The sequence below is a fragment of the Lynx canadensis genome, chromosome A1, assembly GCF_007474595.2.
Source record: "Lynx canadensis isolate LIC74 chromosome A1, mLynCan4.pri.v2, whole genome shotgun sequence".
NCBI classification, from domain to species: domain Eukaryota; kingdom Metazoa; phylum Chordata; class Mammalia; order Carnivora; family Felidae; genus Lynx; species Lynx canadensis.
In genome coordinates, this window is record NC_044303.2 from 137,885,606 (window position 1) to 137,901,501 (window position 15,896).

Here is a 15,896-nt window from a genome sequence, read left to right on the forward strand (position 1 = left end):
ACTCATTCTGAGTAATTATCTTTTCCTTCCTTCCTTCCTTCCTTCCTTCCTTCCTTCCTTCCTTCCTTCCTTCCCACATTTTCTTTATCCATTTTATCTATCAGTGGACATTTAGGTTGCTTCCATATATTGGCTATTGTAAATAATGCTGGAGTAAACATAAGGGTACATATATCTTTTCAAGTTAGTGTTTCAAGTTAGTGTTTTCATTTTCTTTGGGTAGATACCCAGTAGTAGAATTACTGGATTGTATGGTATTTTATTTTTTGAGGAACCTCTATAATATTTTCCACAGGGACTGCATGAATTTACATTCCTACCAACAGTGCATTAGGGTTTCTTTTTCTCCACATCTTCGCTAACACGTGTTTCTTGTTTTTTTGTTTATTTTTTGTTTTTGATATTACCTATTCTGACTGATTTGAGGTAGTGTCTTACTGTGATTTTGATTTGCATTTCTCTCATGATTTGTAGTATTGAGCATCTTTTCATGTGTCTGGGTCATCTGTATGTCTTCTTTGAAAAAATGTCTTTAGATTTTCTGGGTTGGTACAAATTTAAAACTATTACATCTTCAGGATGAACTGCACTTTTTATCATTATGAAGTGTCCTTTATATCTGTGACATTGTTTTTTGCCTTGAAGTTTACTTTGTTTTTGTAGGGTCATCAGTTTGCTTTTGGTGAGTGTTTGCATGATATATGTCTTTTCTTTGCTGTTTTCTTGTGGTGTAGTTGTGTTTCTTATTTTTAAAGGCACTTTGACAGTCTTTATTTTAATTGGAGCATTTAGTCTGTAACATACAGTAGAATTGCAGATATAGTTGGGTTCAAATCTGTTGTCCCAGAAGTTGTCATACTTTTTATGTAGAGGTCCAGAAAGTCACTATTTTAGGCTTTGTGTGTCATCTGATCTCTGTTGCAGGTATTCGGCTCTGCCATTTTAGTACAAAAGTAGTCATAGCCAACATGTAAATAAATGTGCTTGGCTGTGCTAATAAACTTTATGGGGACAAAAATGGGCCATATTTGGTTGATGGTATTGTAGATTGCCAAACTCTGTGTTATTTTAGTATTTGCTATTTGTCTTACTTGTTTGGTATTTTTTCCTCCTCTTTCTTGCCTTTTGGCCTGTTTTTTTTTTTTTTAATTCTTGTTTTTTTTTTATTAGCTTAGAAGTAAAACCCTCTTCTACTGTTCTTTTATTAGTTATCCTAGAGATTATAACATACTTAATTGAGCTGTTAACTTACAATAATAATTGATCCTTTTACCCTCTTTCTGAAAATGTCGGAACCTTAGAATACTATCACGTCCTGACTTAATGCCTCATAGGACATTTGTGTGTATGTGTTTAACTTTGTCCTATGAACATTGAAAATTTTCCATTAAAAACTTTTTTTTTATTGTGGAAATACATTTCTTTAACTTTTTATTATGGAAAAATTCAAACTTAGTACAAAATGCATTAAATATATAAACCACTAAATAATGAACTCTAATATAGTGTCAGCAATTTTTGCTATTTTACTAGTCTTGCTTAAACCATTTCCCTAGCATCAAATTGTTATGTTCATGGATACTTTTTTTATATGTATCTCTAATACCTAAGGACTTAAAGAAGAATGATATTATTAGTCATCTAATAAAATTAGCTGTAACTTAGAAAATATTTTCTAATATCTCATCCAGCTGATTTATTCAAATCAGATTGTTACATATTTTATTCTTCTGTATTCTTAGTATTTTGGATGGTCATTATTTAGATTTATTACAATTATTTACTTTTTCTCTGATAATTTTTCCTTTTTCTCTTTTTTCACTTCTGTTTAAATTTTTTTTTTTTAACGTTTAATTTATTTTTGAGACAGGGAGAGACAGAGCATGAATGGGTGAGGGTCAGAGAGAGGGAGACACAGAATCTGAAACAGGCTCCAGGCTCCGAGCTGTCAGCACAGAGCCCGACACGGGGCTCGAACTAATGGACCGCGAGATCATGACCTGAGCCAAAGTTGGCCGCCCATCCGACGGAGCCACCCAGGTGCCCCTTCACTTCTGTTTTAAAAACATCTTAGGGCGCCTGGGTGGCTCCGTCGGTTGGGCGTCCGACTTCGGCTCAGGTCATGATTTCACAGTTCATGGATTCGAGCCCCATGTCGGGCTCTCTTCTGACAGCTCGGAACCTGGAGCCTGTTTCAGATTCTGTGTCTCCTCTCTCTCTCTGCCCCTCCCCTGTTCATGCTCTGTCTCTCTCAAAAATAAAAAATAAACAGTAAAAAAAAAAAAATTTTTTTTTAAAACATTTTAAATATTTCTTTAAAAAATTTTTTTTACATTTATTTATTTTTGAGAAACAAAGTGAGACAAAGCGTGAGTGGGGCAGGGGCAAAGAGAGAAGGAGACACAGAATCTGAAGCAGACTGCAGGCTCTGAGCAAGCGATCAGCACAGTGACTGATGCAGGGCTCGAACCCACAAACTGTGAGATCATGACCTGAGCCGAAGTTGGACGCTCAACTGACTGAGCCACCCAGGCGCCCCTTAAATATTTCTTTTAATGAGTATTTTCTGTTAATGAATTCTCAGTTTTTATTAGTCTGATCATATCTTTATCTTCATTTTAAAAACTTTTTATTATCGACAACTTCAAACACATATAAAACTTTACTCAGAAGTCATGAACTTAATGTAATGAGCTTCCATGTTGTAATCACTGAGCATGAATACTTAGCAAAACACAACCAGTCTTGTTTCATCTGTTTTATACCACTGAGTTGTTGTGAAGCAAATCTCAGATTCAGAAACCTTATGTTACATCCATTAGTATTTCATATTTATCTGTAGAAAAAAATCTGTAGAAATATGAAGCAAATCTCAGATTCAGAAACATTACATTTCATCCATTAGTATTTAGAAAAAATAAAAAGAGCTTTTTAAAAAATATAACCACAATATGTTATCTAAAATTATATATTAACTTCTTAATATCAGCAAATATCCAGTCAGTGCTTTGTTTTCCTCAGTTGTCTTATATACACAGTACATGTGGTTGATTTCCTCCAGTTAGGATCCCACGAAGATTTACACATTTTGTTTGGTTGATAGGATTTTTGAGATTTTTCAAATGCTAATCTTTAGGTCTATCTCTCCATCACCTTCATAATTTTTAATTTCATTTTAGAAACCAGATTTATTTTTTTGTTCTATAGAGTGTCCGCTATCCTGGAATATGCTAATTGCATATCCATAGTTTTATTCAGTATTTTTCTTTGCTCATTTCCTATAAATTGTCATTTAAACCTAGCAGCTTGATCAGACTGAGTTCAGTATTTTGACAAGAATACTTCATAGGTGGAGTTGTGTACTTCACTGGAGTCATATAATTATCTGGTTATATCTGTTTTATTATGTTAGTAAGTATTGATTGTCACCTAGATCCATGATTTCATTAATGTTTTTTATTTCCAGTCATGTTTTTGCTAGATACTGGATTCTAGTTGGCAGGTTTTTTTTTGGTAAGGTTTTTTTTTTTTCTTAGAGCAGCTTTAGGATTACAACAAAATTGAGAGGAAATATGGAGATTTCCCATTTGTTCCCTGCCCTAACTTATGCATAAATAGCCTCCCCTGTCATCAACATCATTTACCAGAATGGTATATTTAAAAGATTTTTTTAAAAAAATTATTTATTTTTGAGAGAGAGAGTGAGCAGGGGAGGAACAGAGAGAGAGAATCCCAAACAGGCTCTGCATTGTCATCACAGAACTCATTGCAGGGCTTGAACCCATGAACCGTGAGATCATGACCTGAGCTGAAATGAAGAGTTGAGCGCTTAACTGACTGAGCCACAGACGCCCCTTAAAAGACTTCTAAAATTTTTAATTGAAATATAGTTGACATATGAATTTGTATTACTTTCAGGCATACAATATAGTGAATTGACAATTACATACATTACAAAAAGCTCACCACTGTAAGTGTGGTTACAGTCTATCACCATACAGAGTTTTTCCAGTATTGTTGACTCTTGTTCCCTATGCTGTATTTCTCATACCCATAACCTTTTTATTTTATAACTGGAAGTTTGTACCTCTTACTCCCCTTCACCTGTTTTCTCCATTTCCCCACCATCCCCTAGAATGGTACATTTTTTACCAAGGATGAACCTGCATTGACACATCATAATCACCCAAAGTCCATTGTTTTACCTTGGGGTTCACTTTTGGTATTGTACATTATATGGGTTGGACACATGATAATAGCATAGATCCATCATTACAGTATTATGTAGAATTTGTGAATTTATGACTTTGCTAAGAATTCTTTGCATTCTTTTGTATTGTTTTCATAGTTTGGCCTTTTCCAGATGTTATATAGTTGAAATCAGACAGTGTGTAATAGACTTGTCAGATTGGCTTCTTTCACTTAGGAACATGCATTTAAAGTGCCTCTGTCTTTTCATGGCTTAGTAGCTCATTTCTCTTTAGTACTGCATAATATTCCATTGTTTGGATGTATCATAGTTTATCCATTTACCCACTAAAGGATACCTTGTTTGCTTCCAAGTTTTGGCAGTAATGAATAAAGCTGCTGTAAGCATCTGTGTGCGGGTTTTGTGTGTAAACTTAAGTTTCCAACTCCTTTGGGTGGATGGATACCAAGGAACTCCATTGCTGGATTATGTAGTAAGAGTATGTTAAGTTTCATAAGTAACCCTCAAACTGTCTTCCAAAGTGGCTGTATCATTTTGCATTTCTGTCAGCAATGAATGAGAATTCCTTTGCTCCACATCCTTGCCAGTATTTGGTTTTCTCAGTGGTTCAGACTTCAGTCCTTCTAATAGTTATGTAGTCATATCTTGTTTTAATTTCTGTTTTCCTGATGACATGATCTCTAGCATATTTTCATATGCTTATTTGCCAACTGTATATCTTTTTTTAGGGAGATGTCTGTTAAGGTCTGTGGCCCATTTTTTAATCATATTGTTCTAAGAGTTCTTTGTGTATTTGAGATAACAGTCCTTTTTCACATGGTGTCTTTTGCCAATAGTTTCTCCCAGCCTATGACTTCTTTCTCTTGACATTGTCTTTCACAGAGCAAAAGTTTTTAATTTTAATGAAGTCCACCTTATCATTGATTTCTGTCATAGATTTTATCTTTGTTTATCTAAAAAGACAGTACCTAAGACATCATACCCAAGGTCTTCTTAGGTTTTCTTATGCTTTTCCTAGGAGTTTCAGTTTTGTGTTTCACTGGATTTTAAAAAAAATTAAAGATCATTCTAGTATCTACTGTTGAGATGTCAGCTATCAGTGATTATTGCTTCTTTAGAGGTAACATTCAGTGGTTGGAAGTGTTTAGCTGCTTTTAAAATCTTTTAGTCTTTAATTTTCAGCAGTTTTACTATGACTAGGTGTAGATGTAGTTTTACTATGTGATGAGATGTACATATCTTTTTATTTATCCTCTTAGGGTTTGTTGGGCTACTTGGATCTGTGGTTTGAAACCTTTTGTCAGTTTTGGAAAATTGTCCGTTATTATCTCTGAAAATAATTTCTTCTGACCCATTTTTTCCCCTTTACACATATGTTAGAGTTTTTTACTTTGTCCTTTGTCCTTCTGTTTTCCATTCTTCTATTTCTCTTCTGTTTTCCATTCTTTTGTCTCTCTGAGCTTTATACCAAGAAAGAGTCTTCTCATCCCTCTTCTGGTTTATTTATACTCATTATAGTGTATTGAATCTGCTGTTTAACCCCATCCATTGAGATACTAATTTTTGATATTACATTTTTCAGATACAGAATTTGTATCTTTTCTCAAATTTGCTATGATTTCCTTTACTTTTTAAAAATGATTTCCGTTTCTCTATTGAAATTTTTGATTTAATGTACTGTCTCCTTGAACATAATACATAAACTCATAAAGTCCAAGCTTTGTAATCTCAGCATTTGAAACATTGCTCATTTGTTCCTCCTGGTTTTCATTTGTCATATTTGCCTGATGGTTTTATGAATGTATGTTAAGACATCCATACAGGATCCAATATCAAGGTTTGAAAAGGTATGGTTTGCAGTCCCTTTGAGAACTTGCCTACTAAACATTCATCCTTACTCTTTGAGTCTCAAAGGGTATGGGATTTCCCATGCTTAACATCTTTGGCGAGTCTCAATCTAGTTTTGTCTCCCTTGCTCTGTGAGTTTTTCAACTCTGCTCCACTTCTCAGTCTCAGCTGCTGCTTCTAGATGCCCCCCAGGGAAAAGCTGACCGACATATCTGACTTACTTTTCCGGATAGCCTTCTCTTAAATCTTGGCTTACTCATTGCTCTTTTTATTTTTTTAAATGTTTATTTATTTTAGGGAGAGAGAGAGAAAGTGTGAGTGGGGAGGGGCAGAGAGAGAGGGAGACACAGAATCTGAAGCAGGCTTCAGGCTCTGAGCTGTCAGCACAGAGCCCGACGCAGGGGGCTCGAACTCGACAAACCATGAGATCATGACCTGAACCAAAGTTGGACGCTTAACTGACTGAGCCACCCAGGGGCCCTATTGGCTTACTGAGTCTTAACTGCCTCCTTAGCTTCTGTTGCCTTTTAGCCCCCTTTCTCCATATTTTTCTGGCTTTCCTCATCAGGAGGTTTTTTTGTATCAGTTTACTATTGCTGGAGATTGAATCACTTTTTTGTGCTGTTGACCTTATCCATTGAGATAGTAATATTTTTTTTTCTGTATTAACTCTTTCTAGATGATCAAAGTACCGCCCCTGTGATATAGTATATTGAAAAGACACACAGAAGTTTAAAGGAGAAAAAAAAAAAGTCACAGTCCCATCAGTGAGAGGCAATTACTAATAATAGTTCCTTTTTGTTAGCTGGTTTTTGTGAGCAGGGCGCTGGGGAAGAGTTTGAAGATAAGCTTAGTTTGAATATTCTGAGTTTGAGGGGATTAAGGTACCTAAGTAGGGTTATGCTTGAGACATTTAGATATTAAATTGATGGTTTGATGTAAGAACAGTGTGGAGATCTGGATTTGGACATTAAAAGCAGAAAGTTTCAGGGCACCTGGGCAACTCATTCGGTTAAGTGACTGACTTTTAGTTTCAGCTCAGGTCAAGATCTCACAGTTTGTGAGTTCAAGCTGCATGTCAAGCTCTGCACCGATGGGGCAGAACTTGCTTGAGATTCTCTCCTCTCTCTGTCCCTTCCCTGCTTTCACTCTCTCTCTCAAAGTAAATAAACATTTAAAAAAAAAGTTAGTTGAACCTGTCAAAGTAGATGGAAGGTCTTTGGTGTTTTGTAGATTATTTCACTGTTACAGGTTGCACAGATAGAGAAGGGACAGGGTAATTGTGGGAGAGATAAGACAAAACTTAACTTTTCTAGTGTTAAGAAGGCCAATACAGTCTCATATTTTGTATTTGAGATTATGTGTTTAAGGGAATAATTGTTTTCTTCCATACTTAATGGTTTGGTTGATTTTTTTTAAAGCCTAAAATCCTATATGCTAAATTAGTGGTTATATAAAACACAGTTTTTAAAACAATTTTTTTTAACGTTTATTTATTATTGAGAGGCAGAGACAGAGTGTGAGAGGGGCAGAGAGAGGGGGAGACACAAAATCTGAAGCAGGCCCCAGGATCCAGCTGTCAGCACAGAGCCTGACGTGGGGCTTGAACTCATGAACTGGAGATAATGACCTGAGCCGAAGTCAGACGCTTAACTGTCTGAGCCACCCAGGTGCCCCATAAAACACAGTTTTTTAGTGTGAAATACTTATTTATTAGTGTTTTAGATTTAATCACAAAATAGATTAAGCCTTGATAACTTATGTTTGGCTTGTCCAAGTGACAGTCATCAATCTTTTGTTCTATTAAATGTGCATAATAGTGAAATCACAGTATTAAAGAATAATAAATCTATATTAACTATACTAGAGAAGTATTAAGTGCAAATGACTTTCACACTGAATTAGTTTACAGAGAAATAAAGAGAGACAGTCAAGAAGCAGTGCTGTTGTACTTGTTCAAATAACCACTGATACGTTAAAATAAAAAGAGTAATGATTTCATTTAATTTTTGGGATACAAATTTTTTTAGTTCTATACCAGACCAGTTCTTTAAATATATGTGTTCAAAGGGCATTTAAGGATAGGCCTGAAATTTATGACCACGTATTTGTTTATTTTTAAGTAAGCTCTGTGCCCAACATGGGGCTTGAACTCACAACCCCAAGATCAGGAATAGAATATTCTACCGACTGAGCCACCCAGGTGCTCCAGTACCTACTTATTTTTAATATATATTTGAGTTTTTTGTTTATACAGTTTTAATTGTATTTTGATAATTTTTCTGTGTTTGAGAGCTCTTATCATACGGAAATTTGATTTAACAGAGCTACAATAGAAGAAGCATACTCCAGGTCAATGACAAAACTAGCAAAATCCGCAAGCAACTATTCACAGCTTGGGTGAGTTAATGTCTTTGAAAAACTCTTTTTCAATGTTGATTTAGGTACAGTTCTTGAGAATGTTAGGTTCTTATTGAAGATTAATTGTTGGTAAATATAATAATATGTAATGTACTGAAAAATGTTTTTGTATATGAATATATTCTTGACTTAATAGAAAATAGAATTGAACTAATCAGTTAATGCAGTCTAAGTAAATGAAACCCATTTTCCCCCTTTATTTAACTACTTAGTCATTTGGTAGTATAATTTTGAGATCATACATGTTATGTATTGTGCATGGTTATTCTAGTTTTCTGTAAGTTCACTTAAATTATGTTGAATAGCGATCTTTACAAACTCACTTAAACTTGACTGAAATGATTAAAATTTATTAAAAAGGTCTCATGATTTTATAGACTATTAAATATTTCTCTTAAAAATTTGTGGTGAGAAAATGTGTTCTTTGAAAAATGAATATTAAGAATACATTTTAGGGGTGCATAGGTGGCTCAATCAGTTAAATCCCAACTATGGCTCAGGTCATGATCTCACATTTCGTGAGTTCAAGCCCTGTGTCAGGCTCTTTGCTGACAGCTCGCAGCCTGGGTCCTGCTTCAAATTCTGTGTCTCTCTCTCTTTCTGCCCTTCCCCTGCTTGTGCTCTCTCTCTCTCTCTCAAAAATAAATAAACTTAAAAAAAAATAAGAATTCATTTTAAATAAGATACGCTACATGGCTTTAGTAGTTCTGGGAGGAGATATTGTATAATTTATACCACAAAAACCCTGGGAGGAATATTTAATCTTTTTTAATTATCTAAGAATTGGGGAAAGGCTATACTTTAAGATAATTTAACAAGTAATTCACCTGTGAATCCCCTGAAATTTTAATAGGTATTAGTTCATATTTTTGATGAAGAGGGTTTTTTTTTTCAATATATGATATTTATTGTCAAATGGGTTTCCATACAACACCCAGTGCTTGATGAAGAGGGTTTATACCATCTATTAGATTCACAAACGGTTCCCTGAACCAAAAAACTGGTTAAGAATGAAAATATTCTTTTGTGTGGTTGAATGAGTTTAAATGAAAATCTTGCTAAATTGTGGCCTAGGTAGAGAGTTGTACTCTCAGTTCATCCTCATCATGGTGACACTGTCCATTATATTAAGTGTTGATAGTTGCAGCTAAGAGGACCTTCTGTAGCCCTGTACTATGGCTAGGAAGGCTGGGGAGCTGCTACCTTTTTCACCCAGAGGAGAGTGGGGACTGTTAGTTGATGACCATCTAGTGTTGTTTTTCTTCCAGTTGTCTTCCAATTCTTTCTCCCACCTCCCACTCCCTTGATACATCACTTTTCTGGCAGCTTCCTTTTTCTAAAGCCTTTATGTTGACATGCTTCTAAAACATTATTTATTTATTTACCATTGTAGAAGGGCTAGAAAGTAACTGGAATAGCAGAAGCTGGCTTTAAACAGTTGGTTGTGGTTTTATTATAGGAAATTCTACCCTATTTTTAGTTGTCAGGTGGAAGATACAAAAAACATGAATTAACTTCAACTGTGTTTCTGGATAAGATATTGACAACATTTCTGTCTTTGGAATGTGTGCTTCTCATAAATAATAGATGATATTTTATGTGTTAGTGTCATTACTTAAGATCATAAATATTTTAAATATTAATATTTTACTGATGGATATTTAAGCAATTGAATTTTCTCTTTATTTTTTTTTGCATTTAAAAATACTTTGGACTTGTCAGTTTTCTTTCTTACTGCTTATTATATATTAATATATATTACTTGACCAGAAAAAAAGGTTTGTATATCAAACTTTTAAAATGTAAAGAAATTTGACATTCCTTAAGGAAACCTGTATTTAAAGAAATCTTATGTTGAACCCCTTTACAGTGTAAAGAATCCTTTGGTAAAGGTACACTCCCATCTTTCTGCTTTGTCCAGTCCGGACTACCATGTATCAGGTTTACATGAAGTGATATATATGTATTTTGGTGCTGTAGTGAGTGGATAATTTTCAGCTGTCTGTTTTTATTCTCAAACTCCCCCTTTTAACTCCTTGCCAGCTGATTAGATTTTAAAGTTTAAGTTGAAATCTAATCGGAACAGCCTTATTCTAAGCATGTTAATTTTCCTGTTTGAACTTTTTTATTATTGCTTAAAATGATCATTATGTGTTAGCATTCCTACTGGGTAGGAAATGTAATAATTTGAAATGTAATAATTGGTAGGAAATGTACATAATAGGATAAGTAATTTATTTCTTTACCCTCTTGCTGTGTGCTGCTATTTGTTTTCTAGAAGTTTTGTCATAGAGTAGAACAGGTGCTGTTGAAAATATCTTAGGAAGTACTTGAGGAAAACATAGGGTAAAATTATCTGTAGATCATTCCTTATTGACTAAATTGGTTTAAGCTAACCATTGACATCCTAAATACTGTACTATCCAGGATGCAATAATGTAGTAACTTTTGGACATACTTGAATGTACTGAAAATACTAAATTCTCAGTATTGAGAAAAAGTGGTAGGAAAGTATGTCTTGCATCACGTATCCTGTACTAGAAAGGGACTGTGTTAGTGTTTTTTAAAGTATGCAGATAAAATTATCTGAAATAAGATTTCAGGTTAACAGTTCTAAAATATTTTCAAATGATTATTAAGGTGACTAATCTTAAAAAGTCCTGTGAATTTGACTTTGCGTGTTTGAAATCAAAGGAACTTTTGTTTATTAAAATTTTTTTTATTAATGTTTATTTGTGTGTGTGAGAGAGAAACAGCACGAATGGGGAAGGGGCAGAGAGAGAGGGAGACACAGAATCCAAAGCCGGCTTCAGGCTCTGAGCTGTCAGCACAGAGCCTGACATGGGGCCCGAATCCATAATAGATGAGATCATGACCTGAGCTGAAGTCAGATGCTTAACCAACTGAGCCACCTAGGTGTCCCAGAGGAACTTTTATTTTTGATGAGACATTTTAGATGAACACTAAGTAGTCAAAAATTAAAATTTGGAAACAAGTTAATTTTATAATAGACAAGTCTAACCAAATCAACTCAGAAAATAGTATGATGTGGTTAATAGAGAGCCATGGCCAGACCTCTGATAAATATTTAACTGATTTCTGTGTACCCGACTGAGGTCCAAAACTATTTTAATTAACCATGGATTAAAAAATCAGCTTCAGTCTGCCAATCATTTCATTTATGATTTATTTTAATTTCCTATTTTGCATAATTAAAATTGCTGAACATAATATTGTTTCTGTTGGTTCTGTTTTGGAGCCTTAAACTTTTTTTTTCTTTTATTAAATAATTCCTGTACTTTCTTTCCCTTAGAACATTTGCACCAGTGTGGGATGTGTTCAAAACATCTACAGAGAAATTAGCAAACTGTCACTTGGATCTTGTTAGAAAATTACAAGAATTAATAAAGGAAGTTCAGAAGTATGGAGAAGAACAAGTAAAATCTCATAAAAAGGTATCACTTTTTTCCTGCTAAAGGATTGATCGATCAGATATTGAGTGCTTTACAGTTTGATCATTTTGATGAATCATTTCATACCATACAGACTAAAGAAGAGGTTGCAGGAACTCTGGAAGCTGTTCAAGCCATTCAGAGCATAACTCAGGCCCTTCAGAAATCCAAGGAAAATTACAATGCCAAGTGTGTAGAACAAGAACGTTTGAAAAAGGAAGGAGCTACACAAAGAGAAATAGAAAAGGTAATTGTAATAAAAAATAATATCTCTGTGGTTTCAAAGCACTTTCAAACATAAGACTGCATTTGATCTTCAGACACTTAAGAATGACCTCATATTAAAGATGAAGACACTGTGACACTGAGTGTTAGTGATTTACCTAAGTGAAACAGAACTGGGTTTGCAGAATATGTTGTGTATAGTAAATAGATTAGCAAATACTTAAAAAGGAATGATATCTATGTCATTGACATTTGTAAGATATTTTTATAAGATAATTGATAAGATACTGCTTGGTGTCAGGTTTAACAGTGAGGTAAAATTTTTTTTGAGGCAAGAGTGGTATATTTAGAAAGGCATAGATACTTGAAGATAAGCTTTAAAATATGTGTTGTGGGTGATTTATTGCTGACTTTGAAGACATTTATGAGGTAGTGCGGTAAACCACAACCCTTTCCCCCACTCGCATTTTAATTGAAAGTAGATTTTTCCCCCTTTCAAAACAGTTTAACCATTCACTTGTTTGATGTGTTGTATCTCATTTAGGAATGAGCCATAGGGAGTGATAATTTTGAAAGCTTTTTAAAGTATTTGAAATATCCAGTAAAAAAAGAAAACCAAATTGTAACTATATTATAGCAATTATAATAATTATAAAAGTGTACATACATGGGCAGAAACTAGAAGAGAATATGGAAAAATCAAAACAGTTGATGGAATTTGGCATAACTGATTTCCTTTAATGTATGTGTAATAAATAAAAATTGGGAGGGCGATAAGAATAAGAGTAAGTTACTAGTTTAAAAGACCATTCCAGACAACAGCAATTACGAATAAAATACAAGAAGGGAAAACAAAATAACAGGGTCCAAAAAAGAATAATAATATCTCTATGAACCAGAAATGGGACAGATACCCAAAATGGCCTGTAGAGATTGATTTTGCAGGTTTGTTGCACTTCAAGCTCTTGTGTGCTAAAGGGGACTGTGTGTTCCCCATTTGCAGTAAAGCACAAGGAGCCCACTCACTGGGTGAAGCTATATAGGTAGGAAAAAAGAAGACTCTTGGGCTGCTGGCTAGGGCTAAAGCTTTATTGGAAGATGGGAACTTATGGACACAATTTTGAGTGCGAATCAAGCTAAGGAACCATTTAATGACTATTTTAGCCATATTCCCAATATTCTTCCAAGGAAGTAAGACTTGATAAGACTAAATTGGGCCCTTGGAGAGCTGCCATGAGGTAATCTGAAAACTGTTGGTGGGGATGGGTGGGCACAAAGGATAGAACATAACACAATTCTAGGTGGTAACATATGCATTGTATTCTCTGGAACTGTCACACAGCACTTGTGGAGGGAGAGAGAAAAAGAGAAGAGGAAATGAACGAATAACCAAAATTCTAAAGCCCATCTGAGAAATCTGACACTAAGACAGCAATAAATTTAACAATTAGAAAAAAGAATTCTCTGCAGATATAATTTAAATTTATAAAACAAAAGAACAAAATGTTATGTGGTTGAGGATGTTCAGTGAGAAAAGTGAATATAAAATATTAAATAAGATTAAGAAATATAGAGTCATAATGGAATAAGATTTACCAGATAGGAAAACAGCTAATTACAAAACTTGAAAATGAATATGGTTATTGAAAAAAAGTACTAGAGAATACAGATTTTAAACTTGATATAGTCAGAGACTGAATTTGGAAGATGGTACTGAGGGAATTGACCATAATACAGAGAAGTAAAGGTTACCAACATTCATCTAATGTGAATTCCAGGAGAAAAATGGAAAGAATGGTGGTCTAGTAATATTTGAAGAGTTAATAGCTCAGAGTTTTTCATACCTGAAGAAATTCAGCAGTCCCAGATTAATATAATACTGCATGTTAATTAGAATTAAAAACTTACAAAAAATAAATGTGCCTGTATAAATATAAAGAAAAAAAAAAAAGAGTCCCCAGATTGAAAGTACATTCTTGGTATTAAGCAAGTTACATAAAGGTCTGTGCAGACCTAGGCACTAGAAAAAAAGCTACCAGGTATTTCTTGTTTTCTCACATCTTTGAAGTCAGAATACATCTTCAATTGATGATATCATATAATTGCTGTTGGTGAGGTGGCTTTTGTGTGTAGTTTTATTGCCTATGTGAACTTGGTTATAGTACCTGGTGGCATGATTGGACAACTGCAATATTTTGATGTACAACTTAAGATGATGAATATCTTAAGACCATTTGAGGAAGGAATTGTTCTGGTATTGACTAAAAATCATTTGTTGAGACCTGGTAAGATTAAGAAAATGTGAGCACCAGTGTTTAGAAGAAACTGGGAGATAATAATGGAGCATTTTTAAGAAGTGCTATATCAATAATGATCTTGGTGATATTGAGGATAATGTTGTATGGGGAAAAAACAGACCTCAGCAATCTCCCAAGTGGAAAACAAGTGAGAAGGGTCAAAATCTGAATATGAGGAAGATTTAGGAGTATGTCAAGAAAATTAATTCTTTTTGCCTTCCTTTTTATTCTGTATCACATAGGAGTGGTAATAGAATAAAAATGTACCCCTCAGTAAGTCTAAAAGAGCTCTTTTAAAAGCATAAAATTAGGGGTGCCTGGTTGGCTCAGTCAGTTGAGCGTCCAGCTCTTGATTTTGGCTCAGGTCATGATATCACATTTGTGGGATTGAGCACCCCATCAGGCTCTGTGCTGCATGTGGAGCCTGCTTGGGATTCTTTCTCTCTCTGCCTCTGTTTCTCCCCTACTTGCTCGGGTGCACTCTGTCTTGAAACATAAAATTAGAATTTTAAGTGATAAGAAAGCATTATTTTATGCTTTAGTTGATAGCATTTTTCTATTTTAATGGTACACAAGAGGATGATGTATTTTATAAGTTAATGGTCTGTTAGAGTTAGTAGTAATTGACTGTGTACATTAAACATAACTTCTAAAAGGACTGAAGTATATTTTAAATCTTTTAAAAATGGCAAAAAGATATTAAAATTTATTGATAAGGAAAGGAAGGAGGATATGGGAAAAAAAGAATGGTAGGCAGAAAGATCAACATAAGTTGGAAGAAGGTCAAATATACCTAAACCATAATATGTATAAATGAATTAGACTTCTAATAATAGTTTGATTTTCAAATTGAAAAAAATTATTATTTAAAACACTGTTAGTGTTTAGCAACAGAAGACTTTTTTATATAATGGGACTATTCAGTTAAAGTAAATTATATAGGGTAAAATAGTAGATCTGGGATTTAAAATATTCTAGCAAAAAAAAAATGTTGGAGGGGGAAGAATGGATGGAATCTTGAAGTTATGTGATAGGTTAATGGAGTACATTACACTCCTTTTGTACACTCCTGGAGTACAGTACACTCCACACTTCTTTTGTGTGCTTTAAAATGTTTATCATAAAAGCCAAAAAGAAGAAAAAGTGAGCTAGAATGACATGAATTGACATTGACTTGGGTGAATCTAAAAAGTATAATATTGAGCAAGAAAAGCAAAGTTCCAGAAGAATATGTGTATTTTGATGCCTTTTACATAGTCTTTAATTTTCTGCAAAAAAAACCCCCAAAAACCAAAAAAAAAAACAAAACAAAACAAAACCCTGAAACAAAAAAGAAACAAACAAGCCTTGAAGTATAATTAACTATATTAGGGACATACATAGGGACAGTAAACACTGTGCCACATATTGGGAGTTACCTTTGCAGAGCAAGTGGGGAATGGG

General features: G+C 34.1%; 1 protein-coding gene across 1 annotated transcript in view; it reads left to right on the plus strand.

Annotated features, from left to right (window-relative positions):
• FCHO2 (FCH and mu domain containing endocytic adaptor 2) overlaps positions 1-15,896 on the plus strand; it is a 124,067-nt gene that overhangs the window by 26,568 nt on the left and 81,603 nt on the right. Inside the window, 3 exon segments of the mRNA XM_030322798.1 lie at positions 8,384-8,458; positions 11,793-11,934; positions 12,026-12,178. Of these exon segments, the coding sequence (XP_030178658.1) occupies positions 8,384-8,458; positions 11,793-11,934; positions 12,026-12,178 (370 nt within the window).